The 26881-nt window shown below is 42.8% G+C and overlaps 1 protein-coding gene across 2 annotated transcripts; it reads left to right on the top strand.

The window, feature by feature from the left end:
* The first annotated feature begins 205 nt into the window (after positions 1–205).
* Positions 206–26206, top strand: TEF (TEF transcription factor, PAR bZIP family member). Of its 2 annotated transcripts, XM_040359562.1 has the most exons (5): positions 208–428; positions 6568–6876; positions 13341–13561; positions 20081–20292; positions 25347–26206. In XM_040359562.1, the coding sequence occupies exons 1-5, from the start codon at positions 224–226 to the stop codon at positions 25366–25368; spliced, it is 969 nt and encodes a 322-aa protein (XP_040215496.1). In that variant the 5' UTR covers positions 208–223; the 3' UTR covers positions 25369–26206. The 2 variants fall into 2 exon arrangements, with proteins under 2 accessions (XP_040215497.1, XP_040215496.1); XM_040359563.1 differs by lacking the exon at positions 25347–26206 and having other exon boundaries at positions 206–428; positions 20081–20296.
* Positions 26207–26881: the final 675 nt, after the last annotated feature.

Genomic DNA, 26881 nt, shown 5'->3' with positions numbered 1-26881 from the left:
GAAAGGCCTAATGCAAGTTGCGGGAGCCAATGAGCTGCTTTTAAATGAATCTTAGTTCAGGCAGCGTCTTTTACTGGTGGTTTACCTAATTAATAGTCACTAAGGGCCCGCCATCGAACTACGTCATTGTCTGTGCTCGACAGCCTGTTGGTCGAGAAAGCTAGCGCAGAAAAAAACTAGTTTGCATAGTGGCTGTCAGCTGGCCAGTCAGCGTATAGAGTGCATGAATAATTCAGTGAATGTGAAGCCGTGGTCTGCACAGCCTGGTTACGCTGTTATTGCGATCAGGATGTCGGCTCCTCAGCCTTCAGTCGAGGCCTCCACCTCTCCGACCTCTCCCGGGTGTCTTCTGGGCCAGTCCTTTCCCCTTGTGCTGAAGAAACTCATAGAGAACCCTCCGAAGAACTTTCTGGATACAGGCGAAGTGGGTGAGGAGATATAAGCGGCCATGGCGCCTCCTCCCTCAGCGGCCATAACTCACATTTCTTTAGGGCCAGGGCTTAGCAAGGTTGCTTGTAGATGCATGGCAATAGGAAGAGTGGTGGAAATGTGTCACCAGAAAGGTGGCCACATATCCGCAGTCAGTGTCGCTTCTAGTGGCCTTGTTGTAGGCTGAGGTTCCCTTCCTAACCTATGTGGGTTTACTTCACGAGAGGCACACCAACTGTATGTACACCGAGCTTATGGTAGGTGATCACCTACCTTCTAATATGATAAAGAGGGACACATCCATGCCATAACCCCAGTCCATGGACCCCAAAGCACTAATAAGAAGGACCTGTCCAGAGCACCTGCGATGTCCTCACCCAAAGCCGATCCGTCCCCTCTGCTCCGGGTGCAGGCACCGGTGTTTCCACACATTTGGCTACCCGCTGGAGTGTGCACGCGCGCCTCCGCCATATGCGTTCCAACACTTTTACGGCAAAACGGCACACTAAAACCGTCAGATAGTATGAAGGAAGTGACGTCAAACACATGCAAATGCTGTTGATTTTACATAATTGAATTCAGCTGTAGCTGTGCGCGCTCCCGCCTCTTTTACACATGTCTGTACCGTGCAAGATTGTTGCTGGGGAACTAAGGCTTCATTTCCACTGACGTTTTTACAGCCACCTTTCTGAGCGTTTTTTACAGCTTAAAAACGCCTGTCCATGTTATTCTATGGCATCATGCCCACATAGGCGTTTTTGAGCTGCAAATGGCATAGGCGTTTTTGAGCTGTAAAAAAAACGCAGGACCAGGGCGTTCTGAAGCTCCAGAGTAGAGCTGTAAAAACGCCAGACGTTCAAAACCACGCGAAAACGCTACCGTTGCGTTTTTGAGCTCCAGCTCAAAAAAAATAAATTTCAAAAAAAGAAATAAATAAATAAACATGGACAGGTGTTTTTAAGCTGTAAAAAAGGCTAAAGAAAGTGGCTGTAAAAACGCCAGTGGAAATGAAGCCTTAGTGTTGGAATGCATAGCAGTTTTTTTATTGTCTGTAACATCACAATATGACGATTTCACTGCTCCGTATTGTCGCAAAACTTTTGGAACGCATGCGCAGTGCGAAATTTCTTAGCGCAACGTCACTTCAGTAGCCAAATGTGATGGGTAATGTGACGAAACACTGGTGTCTTGTCGAGCTGGTTCCTCCATCGATATGGTTCCTGACTCGACTGCGCAGGCGCAGTAGGAGGCCATGGAAATCTGAGCCTCAACAGCTGATTGTCAACTTAGACAAGCTCGCTCCCGCTGCCTGAAGCCTGCTTATACACGGCGCTCTATCGTACGCGCCGCTCTACACAGCATGGGGCGGATGTGATATTGAGCAGTGCTTTTTTGATTGGTTAGTAAGGGCAGTGGAGGTAAATTTTTGGGTGGAACTCCACTTTAAGGGCCCTTTCCGATCAGGTGCTGATTGGACGCGCTTTTCAGGCCTATGGAGCGGCGGATGTACACTCTATTTTCCATTTGTTTATAAAATGAAAACGGACAGGAGGTCAGTTTTCATCCAATCTCCCCAAAGAGGTTAGCGGGACTCTGATAGGTTCATCTCCGCACAGTGAGCGGAGACGGACCTGTCATCGGCTTGCTCAGCGGGGATCGATCCGTGTTAGTCAGCTGGCCCGCTCCGTGTTAAAGAGCCCTTATATTGGCTTTTCATAATAACAAATGCAGTGATATAGAGCAGTGTTTCTCAACCTTTTTTCAATCGGGGCGCCCTTGAAAAGTATTTTCAGTGACGAGTCACCCCTGTCCAAGGCTTGATTCACGGTAGTGCGTGTTGCAGAACGCATGCTAAATTGCGCCTATTCCTGACATGCAAACAAATGCAGCCACACATATGTGAACCAAGTGAGGTTAGATGGTGGTAAAACCATGTGGTTGAGCTGTCTTTACCATCCCCCAACTGCTCCCCCTTTAGCTGCAGAGGCAGTGTACATGCTGCAGCTGTAAGTATACCCCCAGGTGAATAGGGCTACACTGCAACCACCCCACAACTGTGTGCATTGCATGCGGTTGTGGTGTGGTGATGCTGCATTTACGGTGTTAACACACATACTGAAACGTGTACACGCAAACGTATGTACAGACACTTGTACGTACACGCATACATACACACGTATAAACACAGGTACATAACATACATACAGACGGACACACACACGCACACACAAACGCATGTATACAGCCCTTTAAAAAGTTGCAGTACAGTACCTCCCCTCACACAGCCGGGTACTACACTGTAGGGGGAGGCAGAGAGCACAGCACACTCTCCCTTTGCTTTTAGACCCCTTTCACACTGTAAACTGCATCTTCTGCAGCCCCAGTGTGAAAGCCTGAGTGCTTTCACACTGGGGCGGTGCGCTTGCAGGACAGGAAAATTCTGCAAGGAGCATCTTTGGGGTGGTTTATACACCGTTCCGCCCCTGCCCATTGAAATTTCTCAGCGCAACGTCACTTCCGTAGCCAAATGTGATGGGTAGCTGAATGTGACGGAACACTGGGCTTTTTGTGCACCATTAACCCTTTCCTCGGCCGCTAGCGGGGATGTTAAAAGCGCCAATACAACACATATATAAAACTAGCACCGCTTTAACGCTAACGCCCGCACCGCCCCAGTGTGAAAGGGGTGTAACTTTGCTGAGTCTTGCTGAGCTCCCAGTGCCGATGTACAGTTTGGCTGGGGATCAGGAGGTCAGTCTCATCTAACAGCCTTTCTCTACCAGGATTCTGCATCACCTCCGGTAGCACCCCAGGGTGCTGCGGAACCCCGCTTGAGAAAGGCTGATATAGATCTTGGATAAAGAGTAGTACAGCAGAACACTTCCGATTAATAAAATAGTACAGTGGTATAGAAATGTAAGCCGTCCCCGCCATAAGATAATGATAATTACAAGTGAATCCGGAAGGCTAGTTGTACCCAAATTGAGCGATTGATCAGCTTGGTACATTCAACCTGCCCACATGCATTAATCTTGGCCCGGTTCAGCACCTATGACCGGTCTAAGGCTGCACAAGGAACTTGGTGTCAAATGAGGGACAGTTGGGGGCTATTGTGATCATATAGCTGCCCATACACAGCCTGACGTTATTCCTATTACTGGCCTGTTGTGATGATTGTGTTCTAGGGCTCTTCTAAAGAGCGATAAACTTTTCTGATCCTCGGGCTAGGTTCACACGTGTGTGTGTGTGTCAGAAGCGCAGAAATGCATGGCGATCGATTTTTATTTTTTTAAACATGTTTTCTCTAGTCATCTTCCAGGACGGCACACCTAAGTAGGCCTGCCGTCCTGGAACATATCCTAGAAAAGCAGTTACCAGTAAGTAACTGTCAATTTTCCTATTGGTCCCATTCACAGCTATTGCGGTTTCCTGCAGTGTATTTTTGGGAGAGGTGCAGGGACTTTTGCCTTTTTTTTTTTTGTTTGGTGTGTTTTTGGACCCATAAACTTTAATGGAAGTGCATTGCATACAAAAACGCATGTATATATTGTTTTTGGTAGAGTTTTGTGTGCAACATCCAGTCCCCTCCTCCTACAAAAAAAAAAGCATGAAAACAAAATAAAAAGATAAATAATGCGCATGAAAAACACACACAGACCTTTGTCCACATTCACATCTAGCGTTTTCTATGTGTGGTCGTACAATGATCTGATCGTTAGTACAGAGCTTTTGAGACCCGATCATGACAGTTCAGCCGATATAATCCAATCGGACAAATACAAAAAATAAATTCTTTTACAATATCAGATCGTGCGGATTTTCGTTTAATAAGTACAGTTGTCATCTGAAAATACAATTCAAATACACTTCTAAATTTTTATTCGTTGTACAAGAAATGTTGTAACTGTAGTAAACTTTTCATTTTCGATATGAGATTAGTATACAAAAAAGGGATGATCATTCGTCCGATAATCTCATCTTGTGTATCAGGCATTCGAGCCACTCATTGGACAGATTTTTACAGTTTGGCTGATATGGACAATCCAGTTGGAAAAATCTGTGCATTGGAGACAGTTCATTTATTTTCTAATTTAGATACATTGTACTTGGAAGAACCTGGAAGTCGCCATTGCTGATTTTCTTTTTCTGCAAATGTTAGGCATGGATTTCGCTCATTCAGTTCCGTGGGCGGAAAAAGAGAAATCGCTGGATTCCCCCAACCCTCCATCTGCTAGTTACTATATTCTGACAGCCATGGTTGTCTGAAAACCCAAACAGTGGCTACATCTGAATGGATGGAGTCACTATTTGGCATGAGAATGTTCTGCCCAGCTCCTTCGATTGTTAAAGGGGAAGTTCCGCTTTAAGTATTCCTCTCCACACCTCTACCCCCCCCCCATGCCACATTTGACATGTTATTGTTTTTTGGGGGGGGGGGGGGTTCTGGTCAGTTCTCCTTTGCCCCTCCCTCCCTGCAATTATCTTGCAGGTCCCATAAGATTGCCCGACCATTAATGCGGTTGTCCCTCCCTCCCTGCAATTATCTTGCAGGTCCCATAAGATTGCCCGACCATTAAAGCGGTTGTAAACCCGCATATACATTTATTTAATTTTTTTTTACACCTGCAAGGCAAAAGCCATAATGAGCTCATTATGAAATACTTACCTCGCAACGATGTAGGGAACTTACCTGGTCCATGCCGAGCCGAGCGTGTCTTCCGGATATCGCCGCTTCAGCGCTGTGATTGGCTGGAGCGGCGATGATGTCACTCCCGCGCATGCGGACGGGAGATTTCATTCCGGCATGGGTTGGCGGGGCCGGCCCTTCAGCCGAGGATCCCCTCTGCGCATGCGCCGCTGCAATCAGCGGTGCATTGCGAGGGGAATATCTCCTAAACCGTACAGGTAAGCCTTATAGGCTTACCTGTAGGCAAAAGTAAAAAAAAGTGGGTTTACAACCGCTTTAAGGCGGTGCAGCGCACCCGGCTGTGTAGCCACGGTTGTAATGCTGGGGAGAGAATCGAGGGTTCGGGTGGCTGGATCGCAGGACAGGTGAGTGTGTGTTAATTAAAAGTCAGCAGCTACACTTTTTTTTTTTTTTTTGCTGCTGACTATTAATAAACACAAAAAAGACTAGAACTCTGCTTGAAATCGCTGGTCCCTTGGACACACTGGCATCTTCTCCCCACCTTTTTCTGTGTGCTGGCCTTTGTCTGTGCAGGATGATGTCACCAATGCATGCGCAACAGTCATTCATCCTGGCACTGTGCTGGAAATGTCAACAAAGCTTCTATTGGTGACTGTAAGGTTGGGGTAGAAGGGGTTTCAATTTCTTTCTAAAAGTGCGTTTTAACCTTAAAACGGAGATGTCACGTGCAATGCATTTTTAGATTCCTTTTATTTTTGTAACGTTTCATAGGTTAGTTTTTTTTTTTTTTTTTTTTTTTTTACTGTACTTTAGAGGTCTCCAAACTTTCCGAACAAAGTCCTTCAGACTATAGGGGGGGTCGGAGTTGCCAGTGGAAGTAGAAAATGCCCCAGTGTTAGTCACTGGTGTCAGTGGGGGAGGAATAGTTGCCCCGTCAGTGGGGGGAGGAATAGTTGCCCCGTCAGTGGGGGGAGGAATAGTTGCCCCGTCAGTGGGGGGAGGAATAGTTGCCCCGTCAGTGGGGGGAGGAATAGTTGCCCCGTCAGTGGGGGAGGAATAGTTGCCCCGTCAGTGGGGGGAGGAATAGTTGCCCCGTCAGTGGGGGGAGGAATAGTTGCCCCGTCAGTGGGGGAGGAATAGTTGCCCCGTCAGTGGGGGAGGAATAGTTGCCCCGTCAGTGGGGGAGGAATAGTTCTCTGAGGGATGGATAAAGGCAAGCAAAGGGCAGTATTCGGCCCATGGAGACCACTGTTTTATTTATTTTTTGTTTACAAAAAGTTTTATTTGGATGAGACCACTGTTTTAGAGGGTAGGACTGTGCAAAGCTTATGATATCCTAGATTATTTTTGCGTTTTCATAGACAATCAGTAATTTAGTTTTCATGTTCCTTTACAGACCGATTTTCTATTTTGTTTGCAGTTAATGCAGTTTTTAAATATTAATTTTAGTGTTCTTATGTTTGTGTTTTTTTTTTGTTTGTTTGTTCTAGAAAAAGACAAGACCAAATTGGACAAAGATGACAGCCTTGATGGAAATTCATTCTCTGTTTCTGCGGCACTCATGCCACCTATCTGGGATAAGACGATTCCTTATGATGGGGAATCTTTCCACCTGGAGTACATGGACCTTGATGAATTCTTGTTTGAAAATGGCATCCCATCCAGCCCAACACGGCTTGCGCAGGCAATTCAAAACCCACTTATGCCAGTTGCTGAGCTGGAAGATGAAGAGGAGACCGCTTCCACTTCTGCATCCCCCGTGTCACCATCAGGTTTACTGCAAACATCTGAAAGCAAAGGTGATTTTGTTCAAGGGTTTTCTTTTAAAAATAAATCTTAGCTTAAATTTATCTTATCCATCCCCCCCACAATATTTATTCACATGCCTTATGCTAGCCATACATCAATCGAAAAATAATTTGCACAAGTTTTTCAAAAAACAAAACACATGGTCGTGAGAGCAAATGATTTTGCCATCATGTAATGATCGAAATTTGATCGATAAATCGTTCAACTGTTTTGTCACATAAGTCCAGTGCAAACTGTTTGGGCGAGAAACGCATTAACCTTTCAATTTATCGTCTGTTCGGCCAAAGTTTTATAAACATTTCCATTTTCCCATTTTTCGGCTCAAAAACGTCACAACCGATTTTCGGTCAGTGCCCATTAACTGGACGATAAACAAAGGAATTGTCCAAATGACAGACTTTCAAATGATTTTTTCATCTAGTGTATGGCCACCATAAGGCCACTTTCACTCTGAGGCAGTTTTTAGGCGTTTTAGCGCTAAAAAATGTCTCTAAAAACTGTCTCCCATTCTGTGCAATGAGTGCTTTCGCTTGTGGGAAAAGTCCTGCAAGCAGCATCTTTTGGGAGCGCTCTAAATAGCACTCCCAAAATGCTCCAGTCCTTTGAAATGACCCCCTGTTTTAGTCACATGAGCCCTTCATTCCCTCGGCAGAGACGCGCTTTTCCTCTCTATCTATTGGATAGATTGATTGCAGCGCAGCCATTGTCTCATTGGCTGTGTTCAATGAAATCCAATGACACAAGGTAACACCCTGGGAGAGCGCTTCTCTCAGGGGGTTTAGCAATGCGAGGAGGAGCCGCGACCCCCGCCGGGGGACCCCAGAAGACGACGATCGGGGGCCACACTGTACAAAACTAACTGCACAGTGGAGGTGAGTATAATATGTTTGTAAACCTTCAGTTTTTTTTCTTTAAATAACAATCACTTTAAGGTCATGTGACCTTAAAAAATGCACCCGAAAAGCATCACAAAAGCGAACGGCGCTGCAGTACGACAGGGGCCTTATTGTTTCAAAGATAATTTCTGTCAGTCTAACCTAACTAATCTAATTCAGACACCCCATGTAGTAACTAAACAAATAATTACTTTATTCCCCAAGGTCAGGAGCTCGGTTGTCATATCTAGCCTGCAGGTGAAGCTATCGGAAATCTGTGTAGTACATTTGAATTTGACCCAGAAAAACTTAACTCTGGTCAGCTTGTAGGCAAAACAGTTTATGGTAGCTCCTCCCCTTTCTCTATTAAGGTTGTAATAAGGTCCTTGAAATGACTTGTCTATTATGTTTAGTCCTTGTACTTTAATACATCCCTTTTCTCTGTCCTGAGGGGTCCCAAAACGACTGTCTCTTCTTTCACGTTTGTGGGCATCTCCCTTAGCTAATCCGTTGGCCTATTTAATTTCTGATGGATTGTAAAGAACATCTTGTGCACAAAGAGCAAAGAAAAGTTTATAAGATTTGAAACTGCTCTGTAATTGTCCACGGTTTCATGCATTAAAAAATAACAAAACAGTAAAGTTAGCCCAATTTTTTTTGTATAATGTGAAAGATATCCCCCCTTAAAGTCCAGGACGTCCTTACGGTAGGGAAATGGTTAAGAAGCCAGAGGAGTATGCCCATGCCATAAGAAAATCCACATTGCCCCACTTACAAGATGAGGATCTGTCGGACTCTGAGGTTGTGGAAGTAGGCGGAGCTCCATAAAAAACCTGGAAGTTAGGTTCACAAGGGTAAACGTCCCTACTTGCCATCCTTTGTCCCGCTTTCTTTCATTGACAAAATCTGATCGATTTTCGTCACAGTGGACGAAAATATGCTGTACTTTTCGTCACTGGAAAACGAAATCTTTGACAAAACCGTTTTCATTGACACTGCTGGATAATCTAACACATATTTAGAGAGATAGATCTGTTATTTCAAGAACTTAGATGGATCCTGGCCTTCCCATACTTCCATACAAGTGGTGGTGGTGGGTCAGCGGTCCCCAACGCTAGATTACCGGTATATCTTTTTGCATCTCCAATGCAACAGATGGCAGGATTGACATTCGTGATCCAATCCAGAAAGTTCTTTGTCTAGAGACCCTCTTGTCTCCTTGTTTTAGGCAGTTCATTTTTGGAAGCGCCATTCCTCCCCTAACCTTTTTGCTGATCCAGAAGTTTTGGGAGGCTGTGCGTGTCACTATGGGCCATACACAGTATATGCCCATCTGGAATAATTTAAATCTTCCAGAAGTAAATGTACAGGTTTTGAGCATCTGGTCTTGTATATCTTCATCAACTGTATAACGGCGCCACTATGCTAGCTTTTGACCTTATCGAAGAGCAGTATCACTTTTTGAATAACGTTTTTTTCCAGTACTTACAGCTTCGCCACGCATTAGTCTCAGACTTGTTTAGATCCCATATATTTGAACTATTCAAACATTCTCTCTCTATGGTGGTGGCACCGTCTGAATCTAAAAAGGGTCTAATTGGTGATTTTATATAAGATTTTAGTGTGGTTTGCTGGCAGTTGGCTCTAAAATCTATATATATATATATATATATATATATATATATATATATATATATATATATATATATATATATATATATATATATATATATATATATATATATATATAAAACTCAACATGTGTGTGTGTATGTATGTTCCAGCATCACGTCCAAACGGCTAAAGATATTAACATGAAACTTGGCACACATGTTACTTATATGTCAGCAACAAACATAGGATAGGTGGTTTAACCCTTACCCACCCCCATTTGCCATGGTCGGGGTTTTTCTTTAAAGTCCCATTCAACTCTATGGGAAATACATGTTACTTCATAACTTCCAAACGGCTGTACATATTTCGATAACACTTGGTCACATGTTACTTATATGGCCACTTAAACTATAGGATAGTTAATTTATCCCTTAACTACCCCCATTTGTGAGGGTCGGGGTTTTTGTTTAAAGTCCCATGCAAATCAATGGGAAATGTATGTTCCCACATAACTTCTGTACGCCTGGAGATATTTCAATAATACCTGGTACACATATTACTTATATGCCAAATAAAAATATATGACAGTTAAATTAACCCTTACCTACACCCTTATATAAAAGATGGGTATATTTATATTACTATGATTTTCCTCCCCAAAAGGTTAAGATAGGAAGACCGGGCAACGCCGGGTATTCAGCTAGTGTTGAATAAATGCAGACAAGCATGAAATCAAGATATAGGCAATGAGGATCAGTGGATAGCAGTAGTAAAGCTCCTTCCAAAAGTTTCACTTTGCTCCTAACAAAAGCTGACACAGCTTTATATACTCCATAGAGCCTATTCTGTGCTGGATAGAGTGACTTAAAAGTACAGGGTTTGTTTGCCTAAATTTAATAATATCTGGACTTTTTAGTTATCCTCCCCATATATAATATCCACTAGTGTGGATCTCTTTGGTTCTATTGATGGGTCCATCATAGTGCAGCAACTATGGTGCGGAATTTAACCTCTTAAAGGGGTTGTAAAGGTACATGTTTTTTTTTTCCACCTTAATGCATTCTATGTATTTAGGTGAAAAAACATTAGAGAATTAGCACCCCCCCCCCCCCCCCCCCCCCGAGCCCACGTTTACTTACCTGACCCCTTTAAAAGTACCGCGCTGTGGCTTCTCGGCTCACTCAAAAAAAAAAAAAGCCTGAAAAAAAAAAAAGCAAAAAAAAAAAAAAAAAGAGCATTAAAAAAAAAAGATGCTAATCGGTGCCCACAAATGGGCACTTACTGGCAACCTGGGTAAATCACCTGTGCTGCCCCACGTGTCCATCAGTGCCACCCCAGTGTCCAGTGCCACCCCAGTGCCCATCCATGCCCAGTGCCCACCTATCAGTGCCCATCTGTGCCACCCATAAGTATCCATCAGTGCCACCCATAAGTGCCGCCTATGTGTGCCCATCAGTGCCGCCTATGTGTGCCCATCAGTGCCGCCTATGTGTGCCCATCAGTGCCGCCTATGTGTGCCCATCAGTGCTGCATACCAGCGCCGCCAATCAGTGCCACCTCATCTGTGCCCGTCAGTACTACCTCATCGATGTCCATCAGTGCCACCATATCAGTGCCCGTAATTGAAAGAGAAAAACGTATTTACAAAAAAATTAACAGAAAAAAATAAAAACATATTTTTTTTTCAAAATTTTCAGTCTTTTTTTAGTTGTTGCGCAATAAAAAAAAATCGCAGAGGTGATCAAATACCACCAAAAGAAAGCTCTATTTGTGGGGAAAAAAGGACGCCAATTTTGTTTGGGTACAGTGTAGCATGACCGCGCAATTGCCATTCAAAGTGCGACAGTGCTGAAAGCTGAAAATTGGCTTGGGCGGGAAGGTGCGTAAGTGCCTGGTATGGAAGTGGTTAAATATGAGATCTGGGGTCAAAAAGAGCTTGGATCTCATATTTGGACTAAAATATAATAAAAAAATTGTCATTAAAGCGGGGGTTCACCCTTAGAGGGCACTTTTCCCCCTTAGATTCCTGCTCGTTATTACTAGGGGAATCGGCTATTTATTTTAAAATATGTGCAGTACTTACCCGTTTACGAGACGCATCCTCTCCGTCGCTTCCGGGTATGGGCTTCGGGAATGGGCGTTCCTTCTTGATTGACAGGTTTCCGAGAGGCTTCCGACGGTCGCATCCATCGCGTCACGATTTTCCGAAAAGAAGCCGAACGTCGGTGCGCAGGCGCAGTATAGAGCCGCACCGACGTTCGGCTTCTTTCGGCTACGAGTGACGCGATGGATGCGACCGTCGGAAGCCTCTCGGAAGACTGTCAATCAAGAAGGAACGCCCGCTCCCGAAGACCCATACCCGGAAGCGACGGAAGAAGATGCAGCTCGAAAACGGGTAAGTACTGCACCTATTTTAATACAAATAGCCGATTCCCCTAGACCGAACGAGCAGGAATCTAGGGGAAGAAAAAAATTTTTTTTAGAAATGGGTGAACTCCCGCTTTAAAAAAAATAAAGTCCCTTTTTAACCACTTAAGGACCTCTTCACGCCAATATACGTCGGCAGAATGGCACGGCTGGGCACAATCACGTACCTGTACGTGTCTCTTTAAGCCCAGCCGTGGGCTCGCGACCCGGTCCTAAGCTCCACGCCCACGGGACCAGCGGACCCGATCGCCACCGGTGTCCCGCGATCGGTCACCGGAGCTGAAGAACGGGGAGAGGTGAGTGTAAACACACCTTCCCTGTTCTTCACTGTGGCAGTGTTATTGATCGTCTGTTCCCTGATATAGGGAAAGACGATCAATGACGTCACACATCCAGCCCCGCCCCCCTACAGTTAGAAACACATATGAGGTCACACTTAACCCCTACAGTGCCCCCTAGTGGTTAACTCCTAAACTGCAATTGTCATTTTCACAGTAAACAGTGCATTTTTATAGCCCCCATTAGTAGTAAAAAAAAAAAAAATGCAATAAAACTATCCCCTATTTTGTAAACGCTATAAATTTTGCGCAAAGCAATCGATAAACGCTTTATTGCGATGATTTTTTTTTTTCAAAAATATGTACAAGAATACGTATCGGCCTAAACTGTAAAAAAGTAAAAAATATTGAATTTTTTTCAAAATTGTCGCTCTATTTTTGTTTATAGCGCAAAAAATAAAAACAGCAGAGGTGATCAAATACCACCAAAAGAAAGCTCTATTTGTGGGGGGGAAAAAAAGGACACCAATTTTGTTTGGGAGCCACGTCGCACGACCACGCAATTGTCAGTTAAAGCGACGCAGTGCCGAATTGCAAAAAGGGGCCAGGTCCTTAACCTGCATAATGGTCCGGGTCTTAAGTGGTTAAGCGCTGTTGGCGGAAGTGACATTTTGACTTTGCTTCCGCCCTGCAGTGATATGAACACGGGTGGGGGCCATCTTTCCCTCACTCGATGCTGGGTGGGAATTGACATCACCAGTGACACCAATGCGGTGATCGCTAACAATGTTTGGTGTGTGTGCTGTTTTACTATGCAATCTGACAATTTTTACTCTTTGCAGGGAGAAAAAAATACAGCACATTTCTGCTGTCTGTAAAGAGCCCTGTGTTGGTTACCAACACAGGGCTCCCACCTGTTATTCCCTTGGTTGATCAGCGGGTTCCAGCCATAAATCGTTGGCCGGCACCCGCTGATCGGCTTGTACTGTAGTAAATGTCCGCATAGCCGCAAATATTTACTTAACCCGATGCAGCCTGGCTGCCCTGTAGCAGTAAAGCTACAGGAGGTAGTCGGCAAATGGTTGATAAATGTTTGTGGGCAGGATGGGGACAATAAGCAAATAAGGCACTAGAATAAATTCTGTTTTTTTTTTTTTTTATTACAGTAATAATGTTTGCTTGGTTTTGGAAAAGTTTTTATGCATGAGAATAGGGTGTTAATTCTTGTGTTTGTTTTTTTGTATTATGCTTCCAATGCAGACATTCCTCTGAAAGAAGAAAATGATCCTCCTAGCCCTGCTGACCCAGAGAAAATAGAGGTGGAAGTAAATTTCAACCCAGACCCTACTGACCTGGTGCTTTCCAGTGTGCCAGGAGGAGAGCTATTTGACCCTAGAAAACACAGATTTGCAGAGGAAGAATTGAAGCCACAGCCCATGATAAAGAAAGCAAAGAAAATATATGTTCCAGACGATCTGAAGGTAAATTTTACACTCAATTCTATTGTTTGTAATTTACCCACTTGCCTACTGGGCACTTTTACCCCCTTCCTGCCCAGGCCAGTTTTCAGCTCTGTCGCACGTTAAATGACCGTTTTGGGCTGCACTGATACTTGGGACACTGCAAATCAAGCTGTGATTGACCTTTTACCTTGATCTGTGATCAGCTGTGTCTGAAAGACACAGCGATCACAGAGCATAGTGCCCTCCCAGAACTGGCTGACTGTACTGTAGCCGTGATGCGCTATAGTGTGGTCGGGAAGTGGTTAAACACCAGACAATCAATTACCAGTGGGTTGTTTTAACCACTTCACCTCCAGAAGATTTACCCCCATTCCTGACCAGGCCATTCCTAACTGTTTAACTGACAATTGTGCGGTCGTGCCACGCTGCTCCCAAACAAAATTTATGAATAAATAGAGCTTTCTTTTGGTGGTATTTGATCACCTCTGCATTTTTTTTTTTTTTGCGCTATAAACCAAAAACGACCGACTGAATTTAGAGAAAAATTCTATTTTTATTACTTTCTACTCTAAGTCATATTAAGTAAATAATCTAATTTATTTAGCAATTTAGGCCAATATGTATTCTGCTACATATTTTTGGCAAAAAAAAAAAACAACCCAATAGGCATAAATTGATTGGCTTGCGCAAAAGTTATAACGTCTACAAACTATGGGATATTTTTATGGAATTTTTAAAGCGGGACTGCGATATTGCAGCGGACAAATCTGACACCTAACTGACACATTTGGAAACTAGCGACACTACAAAATACATACAGTTATCGGTGCTAAAAATATGCACAGTCACTGTATTTATGACAATAATGGCTGAGAAGGGGTTAACAGCGGCAAGCAAAGGGTTAACTGTGTACCTAAAATGTGTTCTCTAACTGAGGGGAAGGTTCTTTTACTAGTGGAAGGCATGGATCAGTGTTCTTGCTTTACAGGTACTGATAGAATGGCAGTCTGCCTTGTTTACACAGGCAGATCGCCGCTCTGCCTGTGTACAGAATAATCGCCAGCGAACATTGGGTCCGTGGCATCAGCTCCTGCTGTGTAGAATCTCAGCGGGAGCGGGCTGCCGGCAGCGTGCGCCCGATACCCGGAAGTGCAGGATTAAGTGTGTATAATTATAATATATATATTATAATAAATACAGGGTCGCCATCAGGGGGGTACTGGCAGTACTCAAGTAAGGGGCCCAGCTGGTCAGGGCCCACTCCTCATACAGCAGCACATGAAATTAACCTGATCTGTGCCGCCGCTAGCCTGCACGCTAGAGAAGTGGAGAGAAGCTTTACATGAATCCCACAAATCCGCCGGCCGCCGCCTTTCTGACGAACAACCACCCCCCAGCACTGCAGGTGATCGTGGCCAGCACTCGTTCCTCTTTCTTCCCTGGTGAGGCGGAGCCTGCTGGCTGCTGCTAGGTTGGTTTACAATGATTATGATTGGCTGGGACACATGCAGGGGGTGTGGTCAGCTCGTCGGCATCTATCTGCATGCACCCAGCCCTATCAGGTGCATGCAGATAAATACCAGAGAGCAGCCTGGAGGGCAAGTTATAAAAGTTTAGTGTGTGCTGCTCTGCCCCATATGCTGCCTGTATATTTAGAATTTATTATAAATATACTTCACCATGGATGGGACACCATAATATATCCCCATCAATGCCCAGCATCATCCATCCCTCTCCACAATGTATCCCCATCCCCGCCCAGCACCATCCATCTCTCCACAATGCATCCCCATCCCCGCCCCATCCATCCTTCCCTCTCCACAATGCATCCCCATTCCCGCCCAGCACCATCCATCCACCCCTCTCCAAAATGTATCCCCGCCCGGCACCATCCATCTCTCTCCACAATTCAGCCCCATCCCTGCCCGACACATCCATCCTCACCACAGTGCATGCCCATCCCCGCCCAGCGCCATCCATCCATCCTGCCCAGCACCATCCATCCCTCTCCGGGATGTGCTGGGTGTGCATACATTGTGGAGAGGGATAGATGGGCGTGGATGGGGATACATTTGTGGAGAGGGCTGGATGATGCTGGGTGTGGATGGGGACTCGGTGGGATGGCCAGTGGGTGGATTTGATGGGACGGGCAGTGGGCGGTCCAGGCCTAAATGTGTGCGTAAGGGGCCCCAAAATTTCTGATGGCCGTGTGTGTGTGTGTGTGTGTGTGTGTGTGTGTGTGTGTGTATATATATATATATATATATATATATATATATATATATTATATATACACATACATACATACATACATACACACACACACACACACACACACACACACACACACACACACACACATACGTTACAGACCAAAAGTTTGGACACACCTTCTCATTCAAAGAGTTTTCTTTATTTTCATGACTATGAAAATTGTAGATTCACACGGAAGGCATCAAAACTATGAATTGACACATGTGGAATTATACATAACAAAAAAGTGTGAAACAACTGAAAATATATTTCATATTCTAGGTTCTTCAAAGTAGCCACCTTTTACAGCAGACACATCTCTAGAACTGTTAAGAGGAGACTGTGTGGATCAGGCCTTCATGGTAGAATATCTGCTAGGAAACCACTGCTAAAGAAAGGCAACAAGCAGAAGAGACTTGTTTGGGCTAAAGAACACAAGGAATGGACATTAGACCAGTGGAAATCTGTGCTTTGGTCTGATGAGTCCAAACTTGAGATCTTTGGTTCCAACCCCCGTGTCTTTGTGCGACGCAGAAAAGGTGAACGGATGGACTCTACATGCCTGGTTCCCACGTGAAGCATGGAGGAGGAGGTGTGATGGTGTGGGGGTGCTTTGCTGGTGACACTGTTGGGGATTTATTCAAAATTGAAGGCATACTGAACCAGCATGGCTACCACAGCATCTTGCAGCGGCATGCTATTCCATCCGGTTTGCGTTTAGTTGGACCATCATTTATTTTTTTACAGGACAATGACCCCAAACACACCTCCAGGCTGTGTAAGGGCTATTTGACCAAGGAGGAGAGTGATGGGGTGCTGCGCCAGGTGACTACCTCTTGTAGCTCATCAAGAGAATGCCAAGAGTGTGCCAAGCAGTAATCAAAGCAAAAGGTGGCTACTTTGAAGAACCTAGACAATGAAATATATTTTCAGTTGTTTCACACTTTGTTGTTATGTATAATTCCACATGTGTTAATTCATAGTTTTGATGCCTTCAGTGTGAATCTACAATTTTCATAGTCATGAAAATAAAGAAAACTCTTTGAATGAGAAGGTGTGTCCAAATGTTTGGTCTGTTGTGTGTATGTGTGTATACAGTGCCTTGCGAAAGTATTCGGCCCCCTTGAACTTTGCAACATTTTGCCACATTTCAGGCTTCAAACATAAAGATATAAAACTGTAATTTTTTTTTTGAAGAATCAACAACAAGTGGGACACAATCATGAAGTGGAATGAAATTTATTGGATATTTATAAACTTTTTTTAACAAACAAAAAACTGAAAAATTGGGCGTGCAAAATTATTCAGCCCCTTTACTTTCAGTGCAGCAAACTCTCTCCAGAAGTTCAGTGAGGATCTCTGAATGTTGACCTAAATGACTAATGATGATAAATAGAATCTACCTGTGTGTTATCAAGTCTCCGTATAAATGCACCTGCACTGTTATAGTCTCAGAGGTCCGTTTAAAGCGCAGAGAGCATCATGAAGAACAAGGAACACACCAGGCAGGTCCGAGATACCGTTGTGGAGAAGTTTAAAGCCGGATTTGGATACAAAAAGATTTCCCAAGCTTTAAACATCCCAAGGAGCACTGTTCAAGCGATAATATTGAAATGGAAGGAGTATCAGACCACTGCAAATCTACGAAGACCTGGCCGTCCCTCTAAACTTTCAGCTCATACAAGGAGAAGACTGATCAGAGATGCAGCCAAGAGGCCCATGATCACTCTGGATGAACTGCAGAGATCTACAGCTGAGGTGGGAGACTCTGTCCATAGGACAACAATCAGTCGTATACTGCACAAATCTGGCCTTTATGGAAGAGTGGCAAGAAGAAAGCCATTTCTTAAAGATATCCATAAAAAGTGTCGTTTAAAGTTTGCCACAAGCCACCTGGGAGACACACCAAACATGTGGAAGAAGGTGCTCTGGTCAGATAAAACCAAAATCGAACTTTTTGGCAACAATGCAAAACGTTATATTTGGCGTAAAAGCAACACAGCTCATCACCCTGAACACACCATCCCCACTGTCAAACATGGTGGTGGCAGCATCATGGTTTGGGCCTGCTTTTCTTCAGCAGGGACAGGGAAGATGGTTAAAATTGATGGGAAGATGGATGGAGCCAAATACAGGACCATTCTGGAAGAAAACCTGATGGAGTCTGCAAAGGACCTGAGACTGGGACGAAGATTTGTCTTCCAGCAAGACAATGATCGAAAACATAAAGCAAAATCTACAATGGAATGGTTCACAAATAAACATATCCAGGTGTTAGAATGGCCAAGTCAAAGTCCAGACCTGAATCCAATCGAGAATCTGTGGAAAGAACTGAAAACTGTTGTTCACAAACGCTCTCCATCCAACCTCACTGAGCTCGAGCTGTTTTGCAAGGAGGAATGGGCAAAAATTTCAATCTCTCGATGTGCAAAACTGATAGAGACATACCCCAAGCGACTTACAGCTGTAATCGCAGCAAAAGGTGGCGCTACAAAGTATTAACTTAACCACTTGACACCCGCACGCCGTCATATGACGTCCAAAACGGGGACCTGTTATCCTGGGTGGGCGTCATATGACGTGATGGGCTTTGCGGGGGGGATATCTCAATGATGCCTGCACCCGGAGGCATCATTGAGATATCATTTTTTAGCGGCGGCGATCCTGCGCACCGTAAGAACGATCATAGCGACGGTTCCGCCGCTAGATCGTTCTTACAGGCGGCGGGAGGGGACATCCCCCCCCTCCCGCCGCCATCCGGTGCTTCTCCGGGCTCTCCCGTCCCACCGGGGGCCCGGAGAGATGATCGCCGTCCGCCGGATGTTTGCCATAGAGAAGACTGGTGACCATCTGGTCACCAGTCATCTCTATGACCGTCGGAGGCCCGGACGCGATGTGATGACGTCACGCCCGGGTCCCCGTAAGTAAACAAACCGCAATTGCGGCTAGTTTGAATGAGATCTGTGAATTTTTTTTTCACGATCTCATTCTTTCCAGCCTGGAGGAGAGATGTGGGGTCTTATTGACCCCGCATCTCTCCTTAAAGAGGACCTGTCACACACATTCCTATTACAAGGGATGTTTACATTCCTTGTAATAGGAATAAAAGCGATTGAAAAAAAAAAAAAGTGTAAAAAAAGTGTAAAAAATAAAGAAATAAGTAAAATAAATAAAAAAAAATAATAATAAAACAATTAAAATGCCCCTGTCCCCGGTAGCTCGCGCTCAGAAGCGTACGCACACGTAAGTCCCGCCCACGTATGTAAACGTCGTTCAAACCACACATGTGAGGTGTCGCCGCGTGCGTTAGAGCGTGTGCAACAATTCTAGCACTAGACCTCCTCTGTAACTCTAAACTGGCAACCTGTAAAAATTTTAAAGTGTCGCCTATGGAGATTTTAAAGTAATGAAGTTTGGCGCCATTCCATGAGTGTACGCAATTTTAAAGCGTGACATGTTAGGTATCTAGTTACTCGGCGTAACATCATCTTTCATATTTTACCAAAAAATTGGGCTAACGTTACTGTTTTGTTATTTTTTAATTTATGAAACCATTTTTTTTACAAAAAAAAGCAGTTTAAAAAATTATTGCGCAAATACGGTGCAAGATAAAAAGTTGCAATGACCGCCATTTTATTCCCTAGGGTGTCTGCTAAAAAAACATATATAATGTTTGGGGGTTCTGAGTAATTTTCTAGCAAAAGAATGATGATTTGTACATGTAGGAAAGAAGTGCCAGAATAGGCCCGGGAAGGAGGTGGGTTTTAAAGCCCGGTATTGAAGTGGTTAAGGGGGCTAAATAATTTTGCAAGCCCAATTTTTCAGTTTTTATTTGTTAAAGTTTGAAATATCCAATAAATTTCGTTCCACTTCATAATTGTGTCCCACTTGTTGTTGATTCTTCAAAAAAAATTACAGTTTTACATCTTTATGTTTGAAGCCTGAAATGTGGTAAAAGGACGTAAAGTTCAAGGGGGCCAAATACTTTCGCAAGGCACTGTGTGTGTGTGTGTGTGTGTGTGTGTGTGTGTATATATGTGTAATATATATATATATATATATATATATATATATATATATAGTGTGTGTGTGTGTGTGTATATATATATATATATATATATATATATATATATATATATATATATATATATATATTATGGCTGGATGGATGTGACCTGCAGCGGGGACGACAAGGGCTTCAATTGCAGGTAAGTGTATAATGTGCTGGTATGCAAAGCATAATTTACTTCCTCTTTAATCCGTTATGGTGATGTTTTGATGTAGGATGAAAAGTACTGGAACAGACGAAAGAAGAACAACGTGGCAGCAAAGCGATCTCGAGATGCACGGCGGCTCAAAGAGAACCAGATTACTGTGCGGGCAGCATTCTTGGAAAAAGAAAACACTGCACTTCGCACAGAGGTGGCTGAACTACGCAGAGAGTTGGGCAAATGCAAGAACATCATTTCCAAATATGAGAGCCAATGTGGACAGTTGTAAGCATTCTCTTAAGACCTAACCTATTTCCTTCCGAATCCAGTCAACCCTTTAACCATAGTAAAGCTGGTAGCAATTTTAGAGCAAATAACTCCTTACTTTACGTAGTTTACAGTACAGGCAGTGATGCTGGTCTAATCTTGGCCATTGGTTAACAGTGAAGAGCAAGTATTGACCTTTGCTGCTCACCCTTTTTATACAGAGCTGATTATTTCAGTGCAAAGTAGTACAGGAGATAATTCTTTTGTGGAATCACTAAGCACAGTATGGTCTGGTCTGTATGCTGCTCAAAAGTAGCTCATAGTACTGACTATGTAAGTTGTGATGTTTTGCCTATAGACAGTTAAAATTTATTATAGACCTGTTAAAGTACCAGGGATTATGTAGTGATAAATGCAGTCGGGGGCTAAAAACATACATGCATTGTACATCCTAGGAGAAAAACAGGGGAAACCAATGGTGAAGGATCTGGGTGTTCTGGTAGATCATGGACATAATAGCAGTGCCAAACTGCAGTTTCTAAAACAAGCAAAATGCTGTGTTTAATTTTCATGGCAAAGAGGGACTTTTAATTGCAATTCATCTGATCACTCTTCATAACATTCTGGAGAATATGCAAATTGCCATCATAACTGAGGCAGCAGACTTTGTGAAAATTAATATTTGTGTAATTCTCAAAACTTTTGGCCACAGCTGTATACTCCCGGGTGAATGGGACTATGCTGCAACCGCATGTATTACACACAGTTTCAGCGTAGTAATGCTGTATTGGGCAAAAACAAGTGTTAAGATTACCTCTTATCGCTGCATGTCAAATAACTGTGAAAAACAAATTTGAGCATGAATTTCTTTTTAGAGGAGCGATCGCCCCAAGAAAGCAGTTCTGATTGTACAGGATTAGGGATCACGATTCAAAGGAACATGTATGTTTGGAGCATTTTCACACATCATGCAGCAATCGCCCCAAAGAAGCTTCAGAACTTTTGTTCATGCGTTTTTTTATTTTTGTGCAGCGTAGCGCACATTTTGTGACTCGTTTAAGTGACATGCATAGGGCAGCATGTTGATTTCAAAACGCGCATCCCACAAAACTCCAAAATGTCCCATGAGCAACATATAGCGCAGCCAATTGAAATCAACAATGCATGACGCATAAAAAACAAGCCACAAAATGTGTGATTTCCGTATGCTAGATGTGAATGGGGCCTGAAAGTAAAGTTGGTGTGACACGAGAACAATGAGGCTCCATTCACATCTGTGCATTTCCTTGCATTTCAGAGATGCGCTGCACCAAAAATCACAGTAAAAAAACTCCAAGCTCTAAAAAAAAAAAAAAAGTTCTGAAGCATTTTTGGGGTGATTTTGTGTGTGTAGGGCAGCCCATTCAGGTGGATGGGGTGCCCTATGTGTGATGAGTGAAAATGCTCCAAAACACCCTCCCCTTGCTAAAAACGCATGTGGGAATGCGAGTTCCCACTATGCAGAGATGTAAACGGGACAGCTGAGTGTTTGTCCACTCCCTCCGATGTACTTTCATTAAGATGGCCATACACTATGCAATCTGATTGTAGATTGTGTATTTAGTGAGACGGGTGATCACTGATTGCATTTCGTTTAAAAAATGTGCAGCTGGGAATGGGTGGGTGGATGATGCAGGGTGTATGCTAATGAGGTCAGCTGGTCAACTCCTTCCTGTGTCATGACCCCTAGTCTGTCCAGGAGGTAAGGCAATTACTAATGGATACATTTGGAAACATAGATGAGGACAAGTGAAGTAAATGTCTGTAGATTTAATGGAAAGCTTTGATATTTTTGCAAAATAAGTACATTAATGCTATTATTGTACCAATAATAGCATTAATGTACTTATTTTGCAAAAATATAGAGGGGGGGAAAAAAAAAACACGTAACAAAGGTGAACTTATCCTTTAAAGTTAAGCATTTAGAAAACCTAGCTGTGAGCACCAATACTGCTTTCTTTCTCAGTATCTAGGTTTAATGTAGCAAAATCTTTATAATATTGTAGAAAAATATGTTTATAAATGTTTCCATGCAAGAATTTAACAACTTTGACCCAAAATTAACACACTTTTCCTATTGAATTCAAATGCAAAAATGTAACTCTTGAGTTAAAACATTTACAAATTGACACCTTTTAAAGGAGTTGTAAATCAAGGTTTTTCACCTTAATACGTTCTAAGGTAAAAAAAACTTCTGTGCTGCAGCTGCCCCCAAGAGCACCCTCTTTTTCTTACCTGAACCCCTTTGTTCCATCGACCGAGCATGAGCCCAGCAGCTAGAGCCACTGTCTCCTAATCGGATAGATTGATAGCAGGTGGAGCATTTGGATCCTGCTGCTGTCAATCAAATGGGAGTGGGGGGCGGGGGCGACTCCTGCTATCTGTGCCAATGGACACAGCACCGCAAAGCAGCTCTCCATGGGGGCACCCGATGAAGAAGAGGGGCCTGGGGCACCCCAGAAGAGGAGGATCAGGGTTGCTCTGTGCAAAACCCTTGCAGGTAAGTATAACATGTTTGTTTATTTGCAAAGGTTTTTTATTTTTTTTCTATCACTTTAACCTCTTCCATACCGGGCAGTTATACACACTTCCATACCAGGCCTATTCTGGCACTTCTCTCCTACATGTACAAATCATAATTTTTTTGCTAGAAAATTACGCAGAACCCCCAAACATTATATATGTTTTTTTAGCAGACACCCTAGGGAATAAAACGACGGTCATTGAAACCTTTTATCTTGCACGGTATTTGCGCAATAATTTTTCAAACGCCTTTTTTTGGGAAAAAAAATGTTTCATGAATTAAAAAAATTTTAAAACAGTAAAGTTAGCCCAATTTTTTAGTAAAATATGAAATATGATGTTACACCGAGTAAATAGATACCTAACATGTCACGCTTTAAAATTGCGCACACTCATGGAATGGCGCCAAACTTCGGTACTTAAAAATCTCCATAGGCAACGATTTGAAATTTTTTACAGGTTACCAGTTTAGATTTACAGAGGAGATCTAGTGCTAGAATTGTTGCTGGCACTCTAACGCACGCGGCGATACCTCACATATGTGGTTTAAACGGCGTTTACATATGTCGGCGGGACTTGCGTGTGCGTTCGCTTCTGCGCGCAAGCTACCGGGGACAGGGGCGTTAAAAAAATAAATTTTTATTTCTTTTTTTACACTTTTTTTTTTAATTTTTTTTTTTTTTTTTATCACTTTTATTCCTATTACAAGGAATGTAAACATCCCTTGTAATAGGAATGTGTGTGACAGGTACTCTTTATGGAGAGATGCGGGGTCAATAAGACCCCACATCTCTCCTCCAGGCTGGAAAGCATGAAATCGGTGAAAAAAAATTCACCGATCTCATGCTTGTGGTTGCTTAGCAGCCGCAATCGCGGCTTTGTTTACTTACGGGGACCCGGGCGTGACGTCATCACATCGCGCCCGGGTCCTCCGACGGTCATAGAGATGACTGGTGACCATCTGGTCACCAGTCATCTCTATGCTTCCTGCGAGCGCCGGACGATTCGTTCTCCGGGCCCCCGATGGCACGGGAGAGCCCGGAGAAGCACCGGATGGCGGCGGGAGGGGGGGATGTCCCCTCCCGCCGCCTGTAAGAACGATCTAGCGGTGGAACCGCCGCTATGATCGTTCTTACGTTGTGCAGAATCGCCGGCAGTTTAGAAGGATATCTGAATGATGCCTCTAGCTGCAGGCATCATTCAGATATCCACCCGGAAAGCCCAGGACGTCATATGACGTCCACTCTGAACGGCAGAAGTTCTTTGTGGACGTCATTTTACTATGGGCCGGTAGGGAAGTGGTTAATGTTTTGTGAAGTTAGTTTTTAGATGAGGTTCTTTTAGACATAGGTTCAGCCTTGTTTTATGTAATAATGTTTACACTGTCTTTATAAAGTAGGTGTATATTCCTCTTAATTAAATGCTGATCTGTATTGTTGGACAGACCTCAATGCTCTTTATCACAATTTCCATCAAAATAAATTGCACGAGAAATTTTATTTTTATCCCTAGAAATATGGATCTATGCCATAAGTTTTTTTCACACCATCATCAAATTGGTGCTGCAGATTTAATTTCACTTTTTTTAGATGGGGATATCCATTTTGATGAGCTATGAACTATGATTTAGGGAGGTCTTCTCTCAATTAAGAGAAGGAGCATTGCTTAACCACTTAAGCCCCGGACCATTTTGTTGCTAAATGACCGGGCCACTTTTTGCAATTCGGCACTGCCTCGCTTTAACTGACAATTGGGCGATTGTGCGACATGGCTCCCAAACAAAATTGACGTTCCTTTTTTTCCCCTACAAATGGAGCTTTCTTTTGGTGGTATTTAGTCACCTCTGCAGTTTATTTTTTGCGCTATAAACAAAAAAAGAACGACAATTTTGAAAAGAATTCTATATTATTATTATTATTTTATATTTTACTTTTTGCTCCAATAAATATCCCCAAAAAATACCTCATTGCCTTGTCTTAAATTGTTAAATTTGACATTAAATTTGTTTTTGAACATTTAAACGTTCACCCTTCTTGCCAAGTGCCTGTTCCAGGGTAACACAGATGATCTTTCTGACCCAGGACAGGAATGCAGCTCAGGAGTTTGGGATCCATCAGCTGTGTTCTTATTTCAGGTCAGGGACTTAATTCATAGTAAAGATAAAGGCACTGATACTATGATTGGAAAACACTGCACCATCCTGCTTCTGCCTAAAAATGTTAAAATTCTGTTTTTCACTAACTGCACTGCAAATATTAAAACAAAACGTGGCGCGATCAGTTTCAAAATATATATAATTTTTACGTTTTGTAGTCTAAAACGTAAGACTTTTTTTTTTTTTTTTTTTATTGTATTTGTTTTTAAATAGATTTTACTTAGTATTTGACATGGTCTTAAATCGACTCCTCATTAGGAATTGGAGTCAAACTGTACCCATGAATGTTGTATAGTTGCTGTAATTGAAAACTCAACTCTTTTATAATTGCTCTGTTTTTTGCTTTTATCCAAAGTGACTTCAGTGATTCAGAGTGATTCTTCTTTCAAACCAATTTTTTATTTGTTAGACATTTTTTATGAGCAAACTTGGTCTATTTTATGGACCTAGCAGAAGTGGAACACTGCTTGAACACTTGAAAATATCTACTATTCTACAGCTGAATTTGAACATTTGAATGTGATTTTTCCAGAGGAAATGTATTTTTCTTTTTGAAGAGAATTATGGATAATGGATTTGTAAACCTTTTTCAAGCTCCTCACCTTTTTATTTTTTATTTCTTTTACCTTGTATACGGCTGAACTGGACAAACTCCTATTACAGGTCTAAATGGTCAGAAGCAATGAGGACCACTGCACCTTTCCATATGAAACCTATTACAGATCTGAATAGTCAGCATCCCTGAGAACCGCAGTATCTTCCCATATACGATGGATGGAAACCTTGAAATGAAATTGCACTGTAAACTTAAAAGGGGTTGTAAAGCTTCAAATATAAAAAAAAAATAGAACAAGCATGTTATACTTGCCTCAACTGTGCAGCTCGTTTTGCACAGAGTGGCCCCGATCCTGGTCTTCTGGGGTCCCTCGGTGTCTTGGCTCCTCTCTGCATCAGCTAACCCTCTTAATGGGAAGCTCTCTCCCAGGGGGGTTAGCTTGCGGGCGCGATCCCGTGATACAGCCGGCAGCCATAGCTGCCGACTGTATGACTCGGCACCGCCTCATTAGTTTGATTGATGGCAGCGTTGCTATCAATCATCTGATTAATGAGCCAAAAAGCCAGGTCGAGAAGCATGCTTGTTCACGACGCGGGACTTTCGAGGGCTCAGGTAAGTAAAGGGGGGGGGGGCTGGTGAGCCGGCAAACATCAGATGTTTTTCACCTTAATGCGTAGAATTTACAACCCCTTTAAAGCTGAACTCTAGGCAAAAACTATTTACCAAGTTATGATTTTTTTTTCTTTTTTAATTGTGTGTATCTCTATATGATATACATACACACAGACAGACAGTGTGTGTGTGTATATGTATATAATATATATATATATATATATATATATATATATATATATATATATATATATATATATATATATATATATATATATATATATATATATATATTATAATTTTTTTTTTTTTTTAATTGTGGTTTTTTTTTTGTAGCGCTAGTGTTCTCAAATTTGACCGAATTGCCTTCTGTAATCTAAGAAAGTGGATTTGGTTGTATTGTCTGGCAGATGTGCCTGGATTACAAGGCTTGCTATAAAATTTGCATATCCTTTCGTAGGTGAACCGTTCACACATGTCCTTCAACTGTCTATTTAGCTCTTCATATGGAGTTCAGCTTTAATACATAGTATAAAAAAATACTGTTCTGTCTGACCTGCATAATAATTTGTGTGAAGTTAATTGTGTACATGCTAATCTCATTTTTATTCTGTGTGGGTTTTTTTTTTTTTTTTTCAAAGCTAGTTGGTAAGAACCAAATCCCATCAATATTGTAAAGGACAATTGCGTTCAGTGTAAATCACAAGCAATATTGTCTTTGA

This window comes from Rana temporaria, chromosome 7 (genome assembly GCF_905171775.1).
Source record: "Rana temporaria chromosome 7, aRanTem1.1, whole genome shotgun sequence".
Classification (NCBI taxonomy): domain Eukaryota; kingdom Metazoa; phylum Chordata; class Amphibia; order Anura; family Ranidae; genus Rana; species Rana temporaria.
The sequence above is the reverse complement of the archived record's forward strand: the minus strand, read 5'-3'. Positions and strand labels throughout refer to the sequence as shown.